A 21357-nucleotide genomic window follows, 5' to 3' on the forward strand; every position below is an offset into this window, starting at 1 on the left:
CATTAAGCAAATCCAATCCGATTTTACAATCTTTTTTGTGGCCGCTGTTAAGCGAATCACCACGGTCGTTAAGTAGACCAAATGGTTGTTAAGTGAATCACATGATTCCCCATTGATTTTGCTTGCCAGAAGCTGGCTGGGAAGGTTGAAAATGGCGACCACATGACCACAGGACGCTGCGATGGTCATAAATGCGAACCAGTTGCCAAGTGCCCAAATCATGATCACATGACTGTGGGGACGCTGTGACAGTTGTAAGTGTGAAGACCAGTCATAAGTCAGTTTTTTCAGCACCGCTGTAAGTCTGAACCATCACTAAATGAATGGTTGTTAAGCAAGGACTACCTGTACTATCTTCTTCGCTCCCCTCCAAGCATGGTTTCTTCTGGGCCAAAAATCTGTGAATCACCACCACCACCACCAGCAGAGCCTTATTTTCAAAGGCAAACAAAAATCCATCAAACATCAATAAAACCAGCAGATGCTTTAATAGTGGGTAATTTACAGAAGCCACACAGTATGTACCGAAGCCCTTTCAAGAGATTGTGTGAGAACAGTGGTGGTACAGATATGATTGTCATCATGCCTAGTTTATTAGCCAAGGTTGGACGGAAAGGAAATACGAAATGCCGCTGGTTTCAGAGGAAAGATACTGAAGGAGAAATCTGTGTCATGCATCCAACGAGGAAGATTGCATGGTTCTCCACCCTCCCTGGGGGGTGCGTCTGCGTAGTTCTAAGTTGTTTTCATTTTCCCTTTGTTTTCGTCCTTCGTTTTGCTTCATTCTGTTATTTTATTTTTTATTTTTTAATTTATTTTTTGCAATCTGTCAGCATAATCAAATCAGGATATGAGAGTAAGCATAAATGCCAACGGCATGTGTTGTCTCCATTTGGAGAAGAATTGGTTTGCTAATGCAAAATGTCTTTGGGAGGCAGAGGATGAAGAGGAAATGTTTCAAGTTTCGTTAAGGAGGGAAGCCGTCACCCAGCACAGGTTGAGGAAGCACCTAAGTCCATGTCATGACACATTCTGGGCACGGGCAGTCTTCTGCCAAACACATCCCGCCGGTTGCAGCCTGATTTAACACCAGGTAACCGTGCTCTCCACTGACTTCCGGTGCTTCGTTTTAGCCAGTCATTTCGGGAGACTCGGCATCTCTCTGAAATCACCCTTTGGATTTTGTCTTCTTTTTGCTTGGAGGGCCAATTATCAAAGCTTTTCAAGTATAAAATTTACAGGGAGCCCCACGGACGACTCGGTTGTCCAGTTAAAAAAATAACAGTCCAGCAATTTATTTCCCACAATGTGACTGGCCCATTGTGATGGTTTAAAAAAAAAACAGTAATAATCCAAGGATACGCCAAAGATCTTGAAAAATAGTCCTTCTCTGCTGGCCCAGGATTCTGTGAGCCCTTTGCTGCAGTGTTCAGGAGGGGGGGAGAAAGCAAGAAACACATCAGCAAGGCCCGAGGCTCGAAAGGCAGGGGTCAAATTCGCTTCCGGTGGCTCAGCCCCGACGCCGCCTTCAGATTCGTATGTGGAAGGTGCTGCAAAGAAGGAAGGAAGGGAGGAAGGGAGGAAACAAGAAGGAACGAGGCAGGAAGACAAAGGGAGAAATAGGGAGGGAGGGAGGGACGGAGGGAGGGAGGGAACAAGAAGGAATGAGGGAGGGAGGGAGGGAGGAAGACAAAGGGAGAAATAGGGAAGGGAGGGAGGAAACCGGAAGGAGGGAGGGAGGGAGGAACAAGGGAGGGAGAGAGAGAGGGGGAGGAAACAGGAAGGAAACAGGAAGAGGAAGGGAGGAAGGAAACAGGGAGAAAAGAGGGAGGGAGGGAGGGAGGGAGGGAGGAGCAACAAAACAATATGAGAGCAGAAACAGAACTTCTGGCATCACTGAATGGCCTGCTCAGCCTAGTTCTGATTGAGTCAAGGAATCTTTCCTGTCAAACATTTCCAGGGTTTTCTACCCAGAGGCGCAGGGAACTGAGTCCGGAGCAGACGGTCGATGGGTCTGCCCCACCAGTCCCTAAATCACTGCTAGGCGCATTTGGCTGAAGACATTCATGCCTGTCTTGAAGCACCTTTCCAATCCCAGCCTGTCAAATTCCTCGAGCGTCGCTCACTTCACCTGTGTTTGCAGCCACGAGATTTCTAGGGCAACCCAGCCTGTTGCAAGAATCAAGCTTGCGTAATACGATGCCACGATGACCAGCCACGGCCACAGAGTCCCACCACCGTTGCCACCCCGCCACAGGCCGAACCTGGTTACCGAATAACCGACTGCCGGGTTTTGCACACTGCGTTGAATCATAAAGCTATTTAACGAACCCGTTGTCCGGACTGACACAACGCGCTGAACCACTCTCCTGACATTTAGTGCTAAGCAGAGTCAGCAGACTGTGCCAATACAGCTTCTCCAACCAACTTTATTAAATACGTTGGGTGAACCTATGTCTTTTGAGGCTCCCTTATCCTACAGATCTGTGCATGTGTGTGTGTGTGTGTGCTAAGGAAAGTTTCAACTTCCACAATGATTTATAAAACAATTTCCTGTGAAAACGTGCCCAGTCTTGTAGAACAGAACACTTAGCTACTGCCAGCTGGGAGCGCTAATGGTTCCATTAAAATATCCAGCGCCTCAAAACGATCACATTTTTTAAAAGCGAAACGATCCCATAGGGATCACTTTTTCAGAATCAGTCAGTGCCTCTGCTATCACCTGGGCGTTTGGGCTTTGGAGATTTAGTGGAAATCATTCCTCCGGACCCAACCGAGCAGATCAGTGGGGTGCTAGAGGCTCTCGCAAAAGTTCCTTTCCGATATCCATTTCCTTCCAAACCAGGAATGGAAATTAGAAGGGGATTTTCTTTGCATTTCGATATCCCTGCCAGCAGCGGATGGCTTGGCACAGCAGTTTCTTTATTCTGCAACTACAGGCCTGGCTGGGAGGCCAGGAAGCCCGATGGGGTGGGATGCAAAATCCACAAGGGTAGAGCCAATGGGTAATTCCTTTTGAAAAGAACAGGATCCAAAACTTCTCCAAAGACCCCCCAGTCATTAAATAAAGTTTTGAAATGTTAAAATGGCCACCACAGCGGCATAACTGTAGCTCCACCTGTTTTTTCACGTGCACGTGGATCTACTGTTAAAAATCAAGTGAAGCTTCGATCACACCATCATGACTTGTTCTGACTTTTCTTTTCAACATACCTTGCGGACGTCCCTGGCTGAAACTCCGTTTAATGTGTTTTAAAGGTGTTTTGCTGGGGATTTGCACAATACGATGGGAAAGAAGCTTGCAAGGGATGCAAAGCAGAGATGTGGGGGCAGGGAGCCAGGGGAGAACAGTGGGGGAAATGTTGGACACAAGAGGGGCTGTGTTCAAATAACCATACTCTCTGATCTACCTCACAGGGTTGTTGTGAGGGTGATGTGATCAGGAGGCATCACAGACTCTTAGAATCTGAGAGGGAGGTCGCTGAATCCAACCTTGTGCTCAGGGAAGAAAGCTTCTTAGATTATAACACGCCAGTTGGATGCATCGGGACCCTTTCAAAAAAGAATATTATTATTCCAGATGCAGACTAAACCAGATCTCAAGGTTCTCTCCTTTCTAGGTTCTTGAGGCTCCCAACACCGACCCTACGAGGTAGACCTGGCTGAGAGTTTAGTTGGTCCGAAGCGATTTGGCAAGTGGGCGTGGAGAAGCGTGGCTACCTTAAAATGTGCCCCCGAAAACGCGAAGAAAAAGGAGATGCAGGCAGGGCAGGTAAGGCAGCCCAAACTCCATTTGCTGGAGCTGCGTGGGTTACAGGGAATGTAAGATTATACAGAAGCACCGAGAGTCACTCAAAAAGCAAGATTTTCTCTGGTGCCGGCTTGTCCTCTTTTCTGCGACAAATGAATCCCTGGGGATTTCTGTTCTTCTCGTTTCTGATCTTTGGCACCAACCACCAACGCACAGCCTCGGCGTTGTCATCCTGAAGCCGCCCAGCCAATTTTGCACAGCCTGGGCACAGGGGTGTCCGCAGGGAGGGGTCCCCAAAATCAAGAGGGTGGCTGTGATGCTGCAGTCGAGCTCCGCCCATTATGTGTGCCTATAAAAAATGGGCGGGTTCGACCACCACCCTCTTGACTTTGGGGACCCCACCCTGTGGATGCCCCTCCACCAGCAGGTCCAAGTGTATGATTTATTATTTTCCTGTATATTTTGTTTTTCTCCGCCTGGGCGGAGGGGGGGATACCCTAGATGGCTAGCAGTCTAAATACAGATAATTACAAGCCAGCGGTGATGAATAATTACAGTCCTGGCTGATACAGTTGGGGCTTAGGAGCTAAGCAGGATTGAACCAGGTTAATTTTTGGATGGGGTACCACCTGGAGCTCCCTTATATCACACTACAGCAGTTGCTGGGGTGGGGAGCTTCCCAGGGCTATGCAGTGTTGCCGCTTCCCAAAACATCCCTGCATCTGAAATCTAGCATCTCAGGCAATCACACAGGCAAGAACCCTCATTCGTAGCATGTCCCTCTTTTGACACGCATGTGCATGGTATATTTGTGTGTAGGGTCCCATAACCATATACACAACTGTTTTTGTATATCTGTGTGCATGTACATGTCTATATGAAAAAGGTGGAGTGACTTAGATCATTGTTATGGCTTTCACGGGGGGCAGGGGAGGGAGGGGGGCTGAAATTCATCCTGCCGCTAAGCTTCTGGTTTTCCTGGTGGTGAGATTAGTTAGTATTTAACAATAAAATGAAATCAATTATAAAAGGGAGTTTAAAACAGAGAGACGCCAAAATTGGTTGCAGCAATAGCCACAATCTTCCTCTTCCGTTCCATAATGATCACTGTTTATTGGGTTTTAATAGGATGCAGGCTCAGTAACTCCTGGAACAGGTACAAAATCCTGCACTTTCCCGTCTCCTTGGTCTCATTTCCTCTATTTATGATCAGGATGGGAAGCATCATAGCTTTGGGGATTCAAGTGGTCTTCCCTTATGCATAGGGCTGGGACAGTTTCGAGGATCATAGAAATGCTGCACAGCTTTAGAAACTAACCCTAATCCAGGGTTTCTCAACCAGGATTCCGTGGCACCCTTAGGTTCTGCGAGAGGTCACTAGGGGTTCCCTGGGAGATCACAATTTATTTATTTTTTTAAAAAAATTCAAATTCAGGCAACTTCACATTAAAGAGGCAAGTTTCATCCTTTATTTTTAGTTTAAGAACCTTGTTAGTGCATCTATACAGGCCTACCCAGGAAACAAATATAATCATTTTGTAACTTCTGGCCTATCTTTGAGCCTGAATGTGCAGGGGTTCCCCAAGGCCTGAAAAATATTTCAAGGGCTCCTCCAGGGTCAAAAGATGGAGAAATCACCTAATCAGTGACCCAGAGAGCCTGGACATGAGACACAGGAAGGAAATGGCACCAGCCCGTTCAAAGGTCGAGCTCCGTGCTGCAATATTCTGTTGCAGTACCAACATGGGTCTGCTCCTTCAGTTACCAGCAAGAGACAAAGGACACTCGAATGGCAGGGTAGATTCCCCGGGTGTCCTAAATTCATGAAAGGTTTAAAAAGGGGGCGCACAATTCAGTGACGGCAACTGGAAGGCTGGGCTACAGCTCTGGGTCTTATCCTGCATTCCATCCATGAAAGAAACATCATGGAGGAAAGGGCGCCAGTTAGCGATCCTTGGTTGGGCCGGGAAGATGCTGCTCTCAGTTCCCAGAGGAGAAAAATGAACTTTGAGGGACCCAGGTTTTCCAAGCCTGGCCGAATCTCCTTCCCCCTCCCCATCTGACTGCAGACAACCTCTAACCTTAGCGCTGCCCTCCTCCCACCATGCCAGGGAGGCTTGAGAGATGGTGGGCACGCCCCGCCCTGCCCCCGCCCCCACCCCCCGCAGGGCTTCTACCTGAGAAAATCTGGAGCTTTGGAAATCACGTTTTCGAAGTCGGAAAATCCAAGCTTCCCATCGCCATCCACATCGGCTTCCTCGATGACCTTCTCGCACACCAGGCTGACTTCCTCCTCCGTCAGCTCCTCCTTTGTCAACTTGTTCAGAGTTTGCTCCAGGTCAGATTTGCAAATAAAGTTGTCGGTATTAAAATCTAGGCAGGCAAAGACAGGAAAGGGACGGGGCTGTCAGGAGGTCTCTCCTCTGCCACCATCTTGGCTGGGATTACGGTTCCCGCCCGGCACCACGGCCGACGGGATATGGAGTCACTTCCTACGTATCTGCCCAGTAACAAGGAGACTGGGATAGAATTTTTCTACCCTGCCAAACGCTGGTTGATGTTTTTCAAGCTCTCAGTAAGTTTGATAGGGTTCGGACTTACAACGGTGCTGAAAAACAACTTGCAGCCGGTCCTCACACTTATGACTGTCGCAGTGTCCCCAAAGTCACATGATCACGATTCAGGCACTTGGCAACTGGTTCGCATTTACAACTGTTGCAGCGTCCCATGGTCATGTGATCACCATTTTCGACCTTCCTAGCTGGCTTCTGGCAAGCAAAATCAATGGGGAACCACGTGATTCACTTAACGACCACTGCAAAAAGGTTGCAAAGTGAGTCTGATTCACTTAGTGACTGCTTTGCTTGGCAACCAAAATTCTGGTCCTAATTGTGGTTGTTAAGTGAGGATTCCCTGTATTTATTTATTTCATGTGGCTTAGATGTCTAAAGTTCAACCAGCCCCACCAAGCCCTTTCCATTTCTCCCTGTTGGAATCTACCAAACAGCTGCAGAAGGTGTGTTTTCCCTTCTCTCCTACCTCTGAAGTTCGATCATGAATCCACCACACATATAATAGGGTGGTGATTAAAAGGCCACAATGAACATTTGTTTTATTGTGCTCAGCCCAATAAGCAAGATTACCATCAGCTCTATTTAATTAGAAACTGGCAGAATGATACTTAGCAGGTTGGGTAATGGATGGTAAATCTGTCAAGGCAGATTAATTGGGAAAAGGTCTGGCACCCAACTGGTCTTCCGGCCATGAAGGAAATAAATCAGATCCTTCCTTTTTTAAAGTTTTCGGACCGGGTACACTTCCCGAAATGGCAGAACAAAAGTTGAAAGCAGATATTAAAGCTTAAATTGACATTGAGGGAAGGCTTCGCTGATGGAGTTTTGGGAGAGGGCAAGTGGCCAGACTGGCGGCTACGAGAGATAATGAAGGCAGAAGGATTTCCACTTGCTCCATTAGGAGGACTGGACGGAGAAGTTCCACCTTCACGGGGTCACCACGCATCCAACAGAGACGTTTCTCTCCACCGTTGCTGAGAATTTTTAGCTGCTTATCATAAAGATACTAGACCGCGTTCTAACCTGTTATTATTCCACTCCTTACCATAAATCTTAAAGGCATAGATCGCTTTTAGCTCCCGGGGAGCCGTTTCACTAAGGACAGAAAACATGTCAACGAAGTCGTTAAAGCTGAGGCTTCCCTCGGGGTCCTCTGAAAAAGAGTGGACAATTCTCTCCCTGAAAGGGTTTTCCTGCAGAAAGATGCAACTTGTTAGTTCCCTCCATTTAAAAACAAAATCATAGAAATCAGGGGTGCCCACGCTTCAAATGTTATTCAGAAGACATTATTTAGAAGGCACAGAAAGGTGAGCATCTTGGAAACAGCCATGTCTTTTTTTAGGCTTCTGCATGAGTCTGGAAAAAAGATGTGGCTGCTTAAATGAGGTGATTCAAGAAACCAAAAAGATGTAGCTGCTTAAATGAGTTGATTCAAGAAAGCAAATGTGCCTTTAACAAGACTCATTAAAGCAGCTGCCTCTTTTTTTCCCTAATTTGCTCAGAGGCCAGTAAAATGAAGCAGTGGCTTTAAAAAGGCACTGGGCTTTTGTCATGTACTTTCCAAAGCAGTTCTTCTGAATCATTTTTAAACCATTCACAGCCCTAATAAAAATAATTTTAAGAACGTACTAAAATGCAAGAATTTAACATTGTTTATGGACCTATAAGAGTGGGCAGCCTTTGATCCCTTCAAATATGCCAGAGCTTCAGCCCTTAGCACTCCTAACCAATATGATGCCATTGTGGTTATAACTCTGCATCCATCTAAAGATCATTTCGGTTCCTGGTGGTTTTTGCACCAACCTCCATTCTTTTCCAGATTTTGCAAAGCATTTTGTGAATAAACACACAAACCCATGTCTTAAAGAACAGCGCACAGAATATATTGCACCAGGGAAAACTGTGTGTCGGAAATGCAAATACTTGAAAAAGTCCTTACAAAAATGTTCCATTAGTAGGACACACACACACACAGACACACATATAAATAAAAGGTGGACGAATTTTCATGCAGTCTTTAAAAGTAACTGCACCAATGGGATGACATTAAGTCTGGACAAAGGAGAAGTGGGATAAAACTGGACAGATTCACACGGTGCAACCCAGACAGGAGCAAAGCATGGGAATGGCTTTCTATGGTGAAGTGCAGACACTGTATCTTTCCCCCCCACATCACCAGATAAGGACGTGGGAGAAAGCCGAACGCATTATCTGCACGAAGATGTAACATCTGAGATGCTCAAGCAGTCTGTCCCACTTCTGGGCTTCTCCACTGCTGCTGATCGGTGTCTCTTACAACAGACTGCATTACCACTGGATCCAGTTACTGCGATGGCAGTTTGCAGAACGACCAATTCAATTCTTTCGGAAGCAGGCAATGGCCAAGAATTCCTGTGCATTTCTGCTGGGAAGGCAGACCCCGCAGGCCACAAGCCATCTTTGGACCCATTTCATTTAACCCCGGGAGACCCTCTCCCATTTTAATCAAGGGGCAATCTGGAAAATAAAACCAGCCACCATTTCATCAGGAAGGGACATGCAACTTTTTCCCCCAAAGCTTCCAGAGTCGGAGATCGTCAGTGGGTTTGTGTGTGTGTGTGTGATTGTGCTGCATGGAGGGCTGGTTTTCGCAACAGAAAACACTCTGGGAATCTGTTATGAATTAGTCTTATTTGTTTCCCAAACACTGTTGGAGCCAAGAGTTGTTCAAATAGGCAAGGCACCTTTAATTAGCACTAGAGAGCAGAATGAACTACAGGCAGTCCTCACTTAACAACCATTTGTTTAGTGACCATTCAGAGTTATGACAGCACTGGAAAAAGTTACTTGCAGCCGTTCCTCGCAGTTACAACCATCACAGAGTCCCCACAGTCATGTGATCGCCATTTTCAACCTTCCCAGCCAGCTTCCGATAAGCAAAATCAATAGGGAACAGTGTTTTGCTTAACGAACACATGGTTCAGTTAATGACCATGTGATTTGCTTAATGACCATGGTGATTCACTGAAAAACCACCGCAAAAATGGTCGTAAAATCGGGTTGGATTCACTTAACAACCACATTGCTTAGTGACCAAAATTCCGGTCCCAATTGTGGTGGTTAAGCGAGGGCTGCCTGTAGCCAAACTGGGCTGGGCCACTCCACTGGGAGCTGTCCGGGGTCCTACTTCAATCCTGAACTCTCACAAAGCTTCCCAGAGGTGATGATCAAGCAAAGAGGGAACTCCTGTCTTCACCAGACTTGCAAGAAGGTCCTGAGGAAGACATCCAGCCTCAGGAGTGCCTTCAGGTTAGGATCAAAACATCAAGGTGGCAGCCATGATGGTGCCCTCAAAACTCTGCTTGATTTTTACACGCATCGCTTCAATTACACCATGACAGCCATCTTTTTTTGATTGTAGCCTGCAGATGCGCCTGCTTCCTTCCACAGGGAAGCCCCTACTGGTACAGTGACCCCAATAGGAAAAACCAGCTTGATCAAGACCTCCCACCACTATTCTATTCTTTAGACCCCATCACAGTGTGGCGCAACCTTGGCCGCTTGAAGAGGTGTGGGCTTCGACTCCCAGAATTCCCAGAATCCCGGGAGTTGAAGTCCATACCTCTTCAAGCAGCCAGGGTTGAGAAATACTGCCCCATCAATTGTCCCTTTTAACTATTTATTGTTTGAATACCTTGTTCTCCCTTTTCTTTAGTTGTATATGGTGCATCTGTTTATAATTTGCTAGTTCATATCTTCAAGATGTTCTTTGGCCCAACATAGGCCCACCTTGGTTTCTCATAATGGCCAAGCCACTGGCCTTTGGGACATTCACAAGCAACAGATGTGTGCCCCAACCTGCACGCAGAGCTGTGACTTCACTGATGCATCTGTCTTCCACCAATATATCCATTCCCCTTTTGAAGGCATCCAAGTTAGTGGCCACGGCTATGTCTTGGGGGGGATGAATTCTGCAGGTTAATTATCCACAGTATTTATTTTCTCTTGCCTCTGGGTATACTGTAGATACACACACACGAGATGCCATATCCACTCTGCAAATCAGCAGCAGAGCAAGAAATTTACACATTCCATTACACCCCCCTTTACACACACACACACACACGCACACCAGTTCAATGCCATGTTGACATCACTTCTATATCAGCTGATCCTCAACTCGCCCCAAAGGCAAGAGATTATATTGTTTTCCCCCTGTGTGTTTTCTAGAATACATCAGCAATGACATTAACTCTTCTGCTTTTTAGGCCAATCCAATCCAAGAATTTACATTCTGGTCTCCTGTTCCCTGTTGTTGATCCCTCTGCGAATATATGAAGTTACAAGGCTATAGATATAGCGTAAACTAATCCCCCTTAGGGTTAGGAACAGGTCAAAGCCTCCAAGCAGCGTGGCTGGATGGAAGGTGCTGGAGATGGCCAACAGCATGGTCAGCTTGCGCAAGGGCAGCCAGTATGGGGGAGAAGGGCAAAAGTGAAACAGGAGTATCCCAGAAGCAAAAGAGTCTAAAAAGACTAACAAAAAATAATTCAGTTAGCCCAAAGTAGATACTCCACTGAAAAACAGATATGCAACCGTTCTTGCCGTGCAATAAAGCCATCAATTTAGGACAAATGGTCTAGACCAGGGTTTCTCAACCAGGGCTCCGTGGCACCCTAGGGTTCAGCGAGAGTCACAAGGGGTTTCCTGGGAGATCACGATTTATTTTAAAAATTATTTCCAGTTCAGGCAACTTCCCATTCTTTATTTTCAGTTTAAGAACACTGTTAAGGCATACCTACAGACCTACCCATGAAACGAATGTAATAATTTTGTAACCTCTGGCCTATATTGGAGCCTGAATGTGCAGGGGTTCCCTGAGGCCTGAAAAATAGTTCAAGGGTTCCTCCAGGGTCAGAAGGTTGCAAAAGGCTGGTTTAAACTAAATCTATTCATGCAAATCCTCATGGTCTGTCCCCATCAGAATATGCTTTGCAAAGACAGGGAAAGGAAGAATTTGGGCTTATCAGTAAACCACGACAACAACCATCCCTACAGGAAGTTATCCATGCAGATGTTTAAGAACACATAATTCTTCACCCCTCTCAATGACGAAGTCCTGTCAGAAGAATCTTACATCTTTAAACCAAGATGCTGGGCTTTCACAGCCAAATTTGGCCTCCCCCACCTCCCACCCCCAAAGATTTTATGGTCTTGGGCTGCTGGGAAATGGCAAAAAAAAATGGTTATGTTGATCTCGCACTGTGATATACCTTTAGCTCTGGCATGTTTTCAATGAGCTGCAGAGGGAGCTTCACATCTGGATTCTTGGTATAATCCATGGGAACCATGTTTGGGGCCAGTTCGTGATAGCGGCCGTGCAACCTGTAAGCAAGCAGACACAGCTACGGACCAAGAAGACGGTAGGGTTAAGGCTTCATTCCCAGCTTTGAGGCGGGTCACCAGACAGCCCTGAGCTGGATTTGGCTCCTTCTGGCCACCCTGTGGAAATCTGGCAGCAGAACTTTGAGAACTTTGAGGGCAGTGTTTCTCAACCTTGGCAAGCCAAGGGATGGGGTCCTTCCTGGCTCCCTTCTGGATGGAGCCACAAACCAGAGTGTGAAACCAGCAGAGCTGCTGCTTTTCCAAGAAGGGGAATGGAGCAGGGGGCAAAGTTTTGGCCAGAAAGCAGGAAGAAGCAGGTGAATGTTTTCTTCTCCAGGCCCTTCCTCCTCGTGATGCGCTGGCGGGTGGTGCTTGACTGAGCGCACACACAGTGAACCAGAAGGCCCGTCCCTTGGGTCCCTGCCAAGCCCTTGGCAGCTCGACAGCAGCGATGCCTGGACATTGCCCCATCGTTTGTTCCCGCCACATTTTCTTGCAGAAATGCCACTGGGCAAGGCGTTCACTAAGCCATACAGGACGGTTTGCTTGCCAGGATGCGCTGAGCTGTGTTTGCGCCCCATGAACAAGTCCAATTATGGCTTTCTGCTAGGCGTGAAGCCCCTCAGAGACTGTGTTCACACTTAACAGGTCAGGCAGGGAGCTGCACAACCTCCAAGCTTGATCTGGGTCATGGGTATCCGCAGGGAGGGGGTCCATAACATCAAGATGGCGACCACCGCCATGCGACCGAAGCCCCATCCTCTTTTTACGTGCGCAACAGCTTCGATCGCATGGTAGTGGCTGCCATCTTGATGTTATGGACCCCCTCCCTGTGGAAACCCCTGATTAATGTTAACCATAATTAGTTAGGCTTGGCGGGCATATGTTGGCTAACCATCTTGGGAAAGCCTGTTTTTTTCTCTCCATCCCCTGCCAGGACTCTTGGGGCATCGCTAATGAAATATCAGATTCTGTTAGTTTTCTCTTTGGATCCTAGAGGGGAGCGTGAATCGCCCCACCACCCCCTTATGGTTTTCTGCAGATTGGCATTGAAACAAGGCGTGCCAGATGATGATGTCCGCGAAGACGACGGGCTGGGGGAGGCCTTCAGACTTCACAGGTGGCATGAAGGGCTTTGGGGAAGGATGGGGGGGGACAGAATCACAAGGGAGGAGGCTTCGAGTTTCTGAAGAAGGGGCAGAATAAAAAGGGGAGTTGGGGAAAACCCTTCTCAGGTTATCTCAGAGCGATAAACAATGGGGGGCCAAAAAATGGTTTGAATGAGGATTGCGGGGGAGCCACGAAGGATGGGAACGTACCACCAAGGGGGTACTCGGTCAGGGGAAAAAGAGGAGGGATACTTAGATCCACATGAGTGATAAAGTCACGGGTGGGCAACTTAATGGCTAGGGATGATGATGATGATGGCTGAAAAGCAGTGATATAAAGCTCACTTTGGGGCCATTTTTTACTGTTTGGGAATGGAGCCTCCCCATACACCACCCACTCTTTTCTTGCTGCTTTAAGTCCTTTTCGTTTGTTCTTCCTGCTCAAAACTTGGTGGGACATCATAGCACCGCCCGCTGGGAAATTTCTACCAAATTTCAGCTGTGGACTCAAAGGGGAGGGTGACAGGGATCCACAAAAGAGGGTCTGGCTTTGGATTACCCCCTCTTAAGTACTCTCATCCGGGGACTCCCCCTTGTTCTACACATACAAATATCGACATTGGCTGGGTTCGCCCAACACACTAGGCGAAGCTAAAATACCGCTGGGTTGAGGAGTCTGCAAGATACAATTGACAAAGTCAAGATGGCGCTTCGATAGGCCCATCCTGACTGCCATCTTGACTTTTTGGACCACCCCCTTTTGCACTCACCCCTGGGCTGAGTTCTTTGGGCATTGATTGTATGTGAAGACAGCTATTTGGCTCTGCTAACAGCCTCCATGTTTTAGGACAGTGTTGCTCAACCTTGGCCGCTTTCAGCTGCGTGGACTTCAACTCCCAGAATTCCCCAGCCAGCAAGGCTGGCTGGGGAATTCTGGGAGTTGAAGTCCACGCAGCTGAAAGCGGCCAAGGTTGAGCAACACTGTTTTAGGACATTGCGTGCACTCAAGTTGTCCCTCCTCTGTTTGATTCTCTCTGCCAATCCATGGAGACGCTGAGGCTCTGGCCAACACCGCATCGTTTCAGAAGGAGTGGCAGATGGGTCCTGCATTTGAGCTAGGTACAAATAAGGAATTGCCGAAAAGCAGGGGAGGTTGGTTTTCATGTTTACAGAAGAGCAAGCACGGCACAGCGTCAATGAACTCTTCTGAAAAACCTGGGAAAGCATTGGCTTGATTCCCCTATTCTACCCTCTGCTGCCTGAGCGACACATTTTGTTCTCCTACAAGTATCCCCCTTGGAAAGGACTCTAAGTCCTGCAGCCTTGGCTGGACCAGCATAAATTATTATCCTCTTTTATTTTACCTTTCAGGTACATTGAACACAGCAGGGACATCTCTGCTGTGGTTTAAAAAAAAAAAAAAGGCATCAGATTCGTAAGCAGAGCCTACCCTGGGCAGCATGTTAGCAAAGCGGTGTCCCATGAATTTAAATAAATAAGAATGGATTGTTAGCTTCGAGCTGCGATTAGGGTTTTCGAGGAGTATTGAGGATAATGATTGTCTCAGCAGAAAAAAATACAAGAAATAGCTTTGGTTCATTAAGACGGGGGATTGTATACTTTTCTACCGAGTCAGAACACCAAAAAGATAGCTTCACTATGAGCAGCAGCATAATTTTTGCAGGGGAATTGGAGTTTGGGACAGTGCTGCATGGTATTTACCAGAGGCATAAATATGATAGAAAGTATGGTCGGTTGAAAGATCGCTGACAGTTTCTTGTACTGAAATGGGAATTGTCGTAGACACCATTTCTTTTCCTTCTCAACATGAAAACTGCTCTCTAACTTGTACAGATTAGTGTTTGGAGCAGGCAGCCCTTTTTTTTAAAAAAAAGAATTGGGTGTGTAAGGGAAGCAAAAGCAAATAAATAAAGAAGCTGACTGGAGGAGCAAGGGAAGTCACCAAAACAACAGTGACCAGTTGGGGAAATGGTGAAATAAAGGAAGTCACTGAGCGTAGAGCAGTGAACCTGGTCTCATGGGGCAAACGTTGGTCTATGCACCAGGTATGGCTCAGCAGCCTCTGCGTTAGACCTGGGAAATTCCATGTACAGAATCTGCTCCTTTCCTAAAATCTTGCCTCTTTCCCTAGCAGGGGAATTTGGGTAAATTAAGCCAGGATTTGAATAAATGACCTGTCTAAATTTGGTTGAAGGACAGTCAAGAAAGTTTGCATAAGGCACAGCAGTCAGTTTCAGCTGAAATCAAAGGAACGGGGGGGGGGGGGGATTGGATTGTTGGGATAGTAGTTGCCTTGTTTTTATGAATGGGCCTGTCCCAGGTGGTTTGCTGATGCTGCCAACCACTCAGGGGTGTGAATTTCTCAGACCTTGGAGGAGAGACACATGAGAGCTCAGAAGCAGCACCCTCTCATTTGCTGTTCACATCTGGAAGAGTCACCTGTGCCCTTTACATTCAAGATATATAAGCTTCTCTAATTCCTTCCCCCAGGAATGACTTGAGCAACATCTGGCCCTTCCTGGACAAACCTGAAGGGTGGGACAAGGTGGATATTCTGCTTACCGAAGGATCTCCTTTCGTGTGAAGAAGGTGCAATCCTGTATGAGAACAGAAGGAGAAGGGAAAATGAGCTTTGCCATTGCAGAGGACCTGCAGAGGAGGAGACCTCTTCCTTTTCTGTGGAGGGGAAGACCTCTTCCTTTCCTGCAGAGGGGAAGACCTCTTCCTTTTCTGCGGAGGGGAAGACCTCTTCCTTTTCTGCAGAGGGGAAGACCTCTTCCTTTTTCTGCAGAGGGGAAGACCTCTTCCTTTTCTGCGGAGGGGAAGACCGCTTCCTTTTCTGCAGAGGGGAAGACCTCTTCCTTTTCTGCAGAGGGGAAGACCTCTTCCTTTTCTGCAGAGGGGAAGACTTCTTCCTTTTTCTGCAGAGGGGAAGACCTCTTCTTTTTCTGACCATCCTGGTTCAGTGTTAGAAGAGATTGGGCTCCTGTCTTCCTAAACACAGGCAACACATTTTAAACTGACAGAGGAGGATCATAGATCTGCCTGTGATGGGAGGCTTCCTAGATGTGAGTCATCCACCCCTTGACATAGAATGAGCCCTTAGCCCGCTTGGCCCTCAGGGCTCAGACACTGTTACCACCTCCAGAGAATTGGGCCTGAACCAAAGTGGTGTATCTTTTCCCTGAAGCTGTGTTTCTCAACCTTGGCAACTTTAAGATGCGTGGACTTCAACTCCCAGAATTCTGGGAGTTGAAGTCCACACATCTTAAAGTTGCTAAGGCTGAGAAACACTGCCCTAAAATATAACCAGCTGGGTATAGAAATGGGAAATCAGAGGCAAATCCTGACCTTTGCCTTCAAGACTATTAATCTGCAGCCTTTTTGAACTCCGTATGTTAGCCTTATAAAAAGACTGCCCTGCTGTGGGATTTTAAATAATTTAAATGTTTAAAGGCTGGAGTAATGCATATGTGTGAGTATTTGCATATGCATAAATAAAGAGACAGACACATGTGCACACACACATATCACACCTTACACATACAAGCATTCAGTCATTCCAGGGCACTGGAAACAAAACGGTATTAGCTTCAGGCAAGTTCCACAAATGGGTGATCACCACCAAAAAAAGCCCCATTAAGTTGTCATCTGTCTTATATTGGATGGTGACAATTCCAGTCCACGTGGGCACTGATTTGGGAGCAAATCTTCCTAATAAGTCACATTCTGCATTGAACTACAATTCCCATCCCTGTCTGGTGGCATCTGTAACCCAATGAACCTATTTGGGAAAAGCTGTTGTGACTGTATGCTAGCCCTTTTTTAAAAAAATGTGGTGTTAGCATTAGGAACAGTAGCCACAGGCTACCACGGAGCACAGACATTCCAGATTGCGAAAAGGCTTCTTGAGCATCAATTATTAAGATAGTTCCCTTCCCCACCTACGAAGGGGCTGATGGGCACCACTCTCCCTCCAGGATACATTGGGTGGCCGAATAAGGTTACAGGGACACAAGAGGACGGTTTCTCAACAATCCTCCATTGTCGAGGTGGGCACAAACAGCAGACTTAAGTGGGTATCCCTCCCTGAACAGGCTTACTTTGGCAGGGTGGCGCATTCACAGAGGTGACTCTCCGTGAAAGGGTGGCACAGGTAACAAAGAGAAGTGGGTTAGCCCCCCCCCCCCAAGCTTTCTCTCATGTAACCATATCAGCCTGGATAGGCAGCCAAGGCTGTTACTTAACAAGAAAACGAAGTATGAGGCCGGGGACTGGAAGGTAATCCAAACTTTTGAGCAAGCCAAGAACAGCAGAAAAACCACGTTCTCTTGCCCAGCATCCTGTTTCCAGGAATCATTAGCTGAATGAGCATTCCTAAGCCAAAAGTGAAGGGGGGCATCGTATTCAGCAGCCTATACTGTCCTGCACGTGGATGCTCACTTTTAGCCACTTTCCCCTTGGAAAGGTATTAAACAATCCAATTATTGTAAGCTAATGGCTTTGGATCGACCTGTTCTACAGGAAATTGCCTTGGTCTTTGGTTTGCTTTCAAGCCAGCCCGGCTTGGAGCAAAATCATGACCGTTATCGAAACACACAGGGAAAGAGAAATAAGCCAACGGTTGGCAGAAGGGCAGAAAAGCTTCCTCAGAATTAAAATTAGCCACATTTCTTGCGATTTGCAAATGCCTCTGCTCAGCCTTTACCCGATCAAGCTCTGCATTTTTTGCAGGAGGGCCTTCGCTTTGTATAGATCTGCTGGAAAGGCCCAACGCGAGACTTAAAAAGTGAATTATCCACTAAGGGTTTGACAGTTCGGGGAAACAGAATGGATGCTTCTGGGAAAAATTAAAGTTAGCCACATTTAATCCTGCTTCTCTGCAGAACAGCTCCTTCGAAGACACATTTCATTTTCAGCAATGAGCATCTATTCCCTTCTTCTTTCCACTGGATCAAAATAACCATTAAGTAAGATCCATCCTTGATTCTTACATTGGCCCCTTTTTTTCTTTAGCGATCTCTGTGTGAAGTTTCACTGAGTCTGACGTGATGCCCTTTATTAGAGAGTAACGTCTGATGACATCATGCAGGTTAAGTGCCATATATCTAAAATAATTCTACTGCCCTTCTGTCTCACTGAATTTGCAAAGATAAGGGGCTATACATGGGGTTTTGATAGACTGAAACAGTGTTTCTCAACCTTGACAACTTTAAGATGCCTGGACTTCAACTCCCAGAATTCCCCAGCCAGCACGCTGGCTGGGGAATTCTGGGAGTTGAAGTCCAGTCATCTTAAAGTTGCCAAGGTTGAGAAACACTGGACTGAAGGTTTAGCTTATGGGTTCTCCCTATTTCATAATGTGCCCACAACATACTTACTGTGGTTATCAAATTAAATTATTTTCTGGCTTAGAATAAAAACAGTGTATGAGTGGAATGTATCTGAGATCATCTAGTCTGACCCACAAATTAACTTCACCAAGGCTAATATGAATCAGCCTTGGCCAGTTGTACAAATGCATCTGCTTGCTAGATCTTACCAGAGTTAGTTAAGGGTGTTGTTGGGAATGCATCAAAAGTCAAGAAATCCAAAACCTCATTTCTTCAATCAAGTGCTGCAACAAAATGTTACAGGGCAGAGTTGCTTGCTCACCAGCCCTAGCCTGGATTATGGGAACTGTACTCCAAAACCTCTGGAGGGCACCAACTCACCATTTGCTTTTTAAAAACCCATGCTGTTGCAACTTTTCCCTAAATTTACCCATAGCTGTGGAGGCTGCTTCACTTTAAAATTTTGAGTTTTAACATGGGCGCTGAATTCTCTAAGTTGCACTGATGTTTTTCAGCCTTTTCTGAACCTTTGAGAAAGAACCAAATCCACACAAATTTCTCCTCTCTTCGAAAGCCTCCAAAGGGTCGTGGGCAAAAGGAAGACATGGAAGGTAATTATGCAGAAGTTTGCCATGGCAGTGGTCCTTTTTGGTTTTCATTTTACTGGCTGGAACAGGAGAACTAAGTCGTCCAATAAAGAGAACCTCAGATGGTAACCCCTCCTATCCCCACAGGCCATCTCACCCCAGCCTCTTTCTTTGGGTTGAAAACTAGGCTCCTATTTGATGTTGGGCTGTGCACCAGCTGGTGGGAGAGGCGATACCCATCCACTGGCTTCTGCTGGACCTCTGATGATGGGAATGGACAGATTCTGGGACTTGGGAGCTCCTGAGGATCAGCAAAGGAAGACCACAGGCAATTCTGATGCTTGGGAGGGCCAGTCGAGCAGAATTATACAGTTGAGGCATGTGCAAAATGATCCTGCAGGTTTCTGCTTTGGCAGGTTGGCGTATCATTTTGAGAAGTGGCATTCTGTGGCACCAACTTGGCACCCAAGTTTCCCTGTCACAGGCAGGGAGGGCTTTATGGCAGAACTACAAAGCTCGGGAGTAATTCTGGGCACCCTTAAGATTGCTTACACCAGCCACCTCTCCCTGGATTGGCAATCAGCAGACAAGGGCAAAGGATGTAACAGTGCCCCCCACCCCAATCCACTGAATAATCCAAACCCAACTGCAGCTCTGTGAAGCCACAGGATTTCCCAGTTTGCTTCCCAACACCCACTCTTTGTAGGTAAACTGCCCCTGAATATGGAAGTTCCATTAGTAGCCAAAAAATGCCGATGACTCACTCTACGAATACAGTAATTGACTGCCCCCCCATCTTCCTCTTCTTTGCAAGAAGCACAGGACAGGGAATTGGATTTAGACAAAAATAGGAAGTGCGAAATACTGCAGAGCTCAAGGTCCACAATGGCAAGGAAACGCCATGGACCCTCCCCACCCCAAAAAATGAGCTTGGAAAGGTAAGGGTCTTCCTGTCTAGCCGGCTCTCTGGGTGGGCTGTTGTGTATTCCTGGTGTGCAAGAGCCGCTGTTCTCAATCACACTACCCTTCGAAATTACGCTTCTGAGAATACCAGCATCCTGCATGGGGCTCTACTTTCATGAAATGACCGTTGGCCACAATCTTTTCCAAAAAGCTGCAGGAATGGCCCAGAGCCTTCCATTTCTGCCCCTTACAGAAGGAACCCCTTTTTTTCTCGGACAGGTGATCTGGCCTCCCATTTCTTCTCCGGCGAAAGGTAAGAGGCGGTAAGCCAAGTGTGGGGGGGTGGAACCCTCCCTGCGCTCCTGAAATTGGTCTGGGCTGAAATCTGGACACCTCCCCAAACCGCCTGCCGTTCAAAACAACCTCAGTGCGTACCCGAAGCAGAGCTCAGCGTCGCAGGAGCCGAGCCGAGCCGAGCCGAGCCTCCCTCTTGGTCGTGAAAAGAGCTGGCAAAGCGCCTTGCGCCTGCATCACCCCTTTCATCTCAAGGCTTCAGGATTCGACCCGACGGACCTGCGGCTTTCAGAGGCAGACCCTCTGCCCCAAACCGTCCTCCCTCGCTTTCCTGGGGAGGCTGCCTCTCAGCACAGCGTGACCCCAAGGCCAGCATGGAGGCGCCCCATTACAGGGGGGTCTCCTATAAAAGGCATCGAAGCGCAGAGGTCAGCTTTACTGGCCACCCCAAGAAAGAGACGCTGTCTGGGATGCCCTGCCCAGGATACCAGCCAGCTTCCGACCACATCTGCTTGAAAGAGCGCGCCATGTTCCCCCTCGACCCCACGCACCACCGTTCTCACGGAAGCAAGCCGAACTCACCTGATAGGCATCTAGTTGCTCATCCGTGAATATCGTCTGCTTATTCCCCATTTTAGAAGGAGGCTCCTTCCTGCCTGCAGATGCATCCCATGCCAAGGCCTAGGGGCTCTCTCTCCTGCTGGCATCGAGACCCTGCGTGCAACGTGGCCGGACCCAGGAAAAAACCTCGCACCTGCACCGAAAGATCTGCGGCCGCCGTTTCTGCCAGACCGAAAGGAAAAAGGGGTTAAAATCCCACTGGACTATCACACCCAGAGAATGCTCTTTTCGCTCCCCGGTTTGTCCCTTGGGGGCAACAGACGGGAGGGCTTCGCTGGAGAGAGAAAATCTGAGGAGGCGCCGGCGAGGTCTGGAGAAACCATTTCGGCTGCCTCGGATCTCAAATGCCCCGAGGGAAATCTAAGAAGATGCTCCTTCTTGCTCATTCCATCTTGCCGGGCGTGTCTCCAGCCACACGGTGGCAGCATTTTATTTTATTGCAGAAGCCGGCGAATCAATAGGCTATTGCATAGATGAGAAGAATTCTGTTTTATCTGGCCACTGGCCGAAATAGATGTTATCTATCCATATTATGGATGATGTGAATAGAAGAGGCTGCTGGGAGGGACCATGGTAGGAAACCTGAATTCACATCCACCCTGGGAATCAATTTCATCTAACCCAGGGCTTCTCAACCTTGGCCACTTTAAGATGTATGGACTTCAGCTCCCAGAATTCCCCAGCCAGCCATGCTGGGAGTTGAAGTCCAGGCAGCTCAAAGTGGCCACGGTTGAGAAACGCTGGCCCAAAGGCAAGGCTTCTAAGTGGCTGCCATAAAACAGCTCTCAGGGGTTAAATTTT

General features: G+C 47.4%; 1 protein-coding gene across 1 annotated transcript; it reads right to left on the minus strand.

Moving 5' to 3' along the window:
* Positions 1-1468: 1468 nt before the first annotated feature.
* On the minus strand, positions 1469-21127 carry CIB2 (calcium and integrin binding family member 2). Its single transcript, XM_063314001.1, has 6 exons — positions 20518-21127; positions 15381-15415; positions 11577-11688; positions 7370-7517; positions 5929-6124; positions 1469-1550 (listed from the first exon to the last, which is right to left on the minus strand). The coding sequence occupies exons 1-6, from the start codon at positions 20566-20568 to the stop codon at positions 1529-1531; spliced, it is 564 nt and encodes a 187-aa protein (XP_063170071.1). The 5' UTR covers positions 20569-21127; the 3' UTR covers positions 1469-1528.
* Between the last annotated feature and the right edge of the window lie 230 nt (positions 21128-21357).

This window comes from Candoia aspera, chromosome 13 (assembly GCF_035149785.1).
Source record: "Candoia aspera isolate rCanAsp1 chromosome 13, rCanAsp1.hap2, whole genome shotgun sequence".
Lineage (NCBI taxonomy): Eukaryota > Metazoa > Chordata > Lepidosauria > Squamata > Boidae > Candoia > Candoia aspera.

Coding starts and splice junctions, on each gene's coding strand:
- CIB2 (XM_063314001.1), bottom strand. CDS start 20,568: ATGGGGAATAAGCAGACGATATTCACGGATGAGCAACTAGATGCCTAT. Junction 15,416..20,517: donor AGCAACTAGATGCCTATCAG/GTGAGTTCGGCT, acceptor GTTCTCATACAG/GATTGCACCTTCTTCACACG. Junction 6,125..7,369: donor CTATGCCTTTAAGATTTATG/GTAAGGAGTGGA, acceptor TTGCCTGCCTAG/ATTTTAATACCGACAACTTT.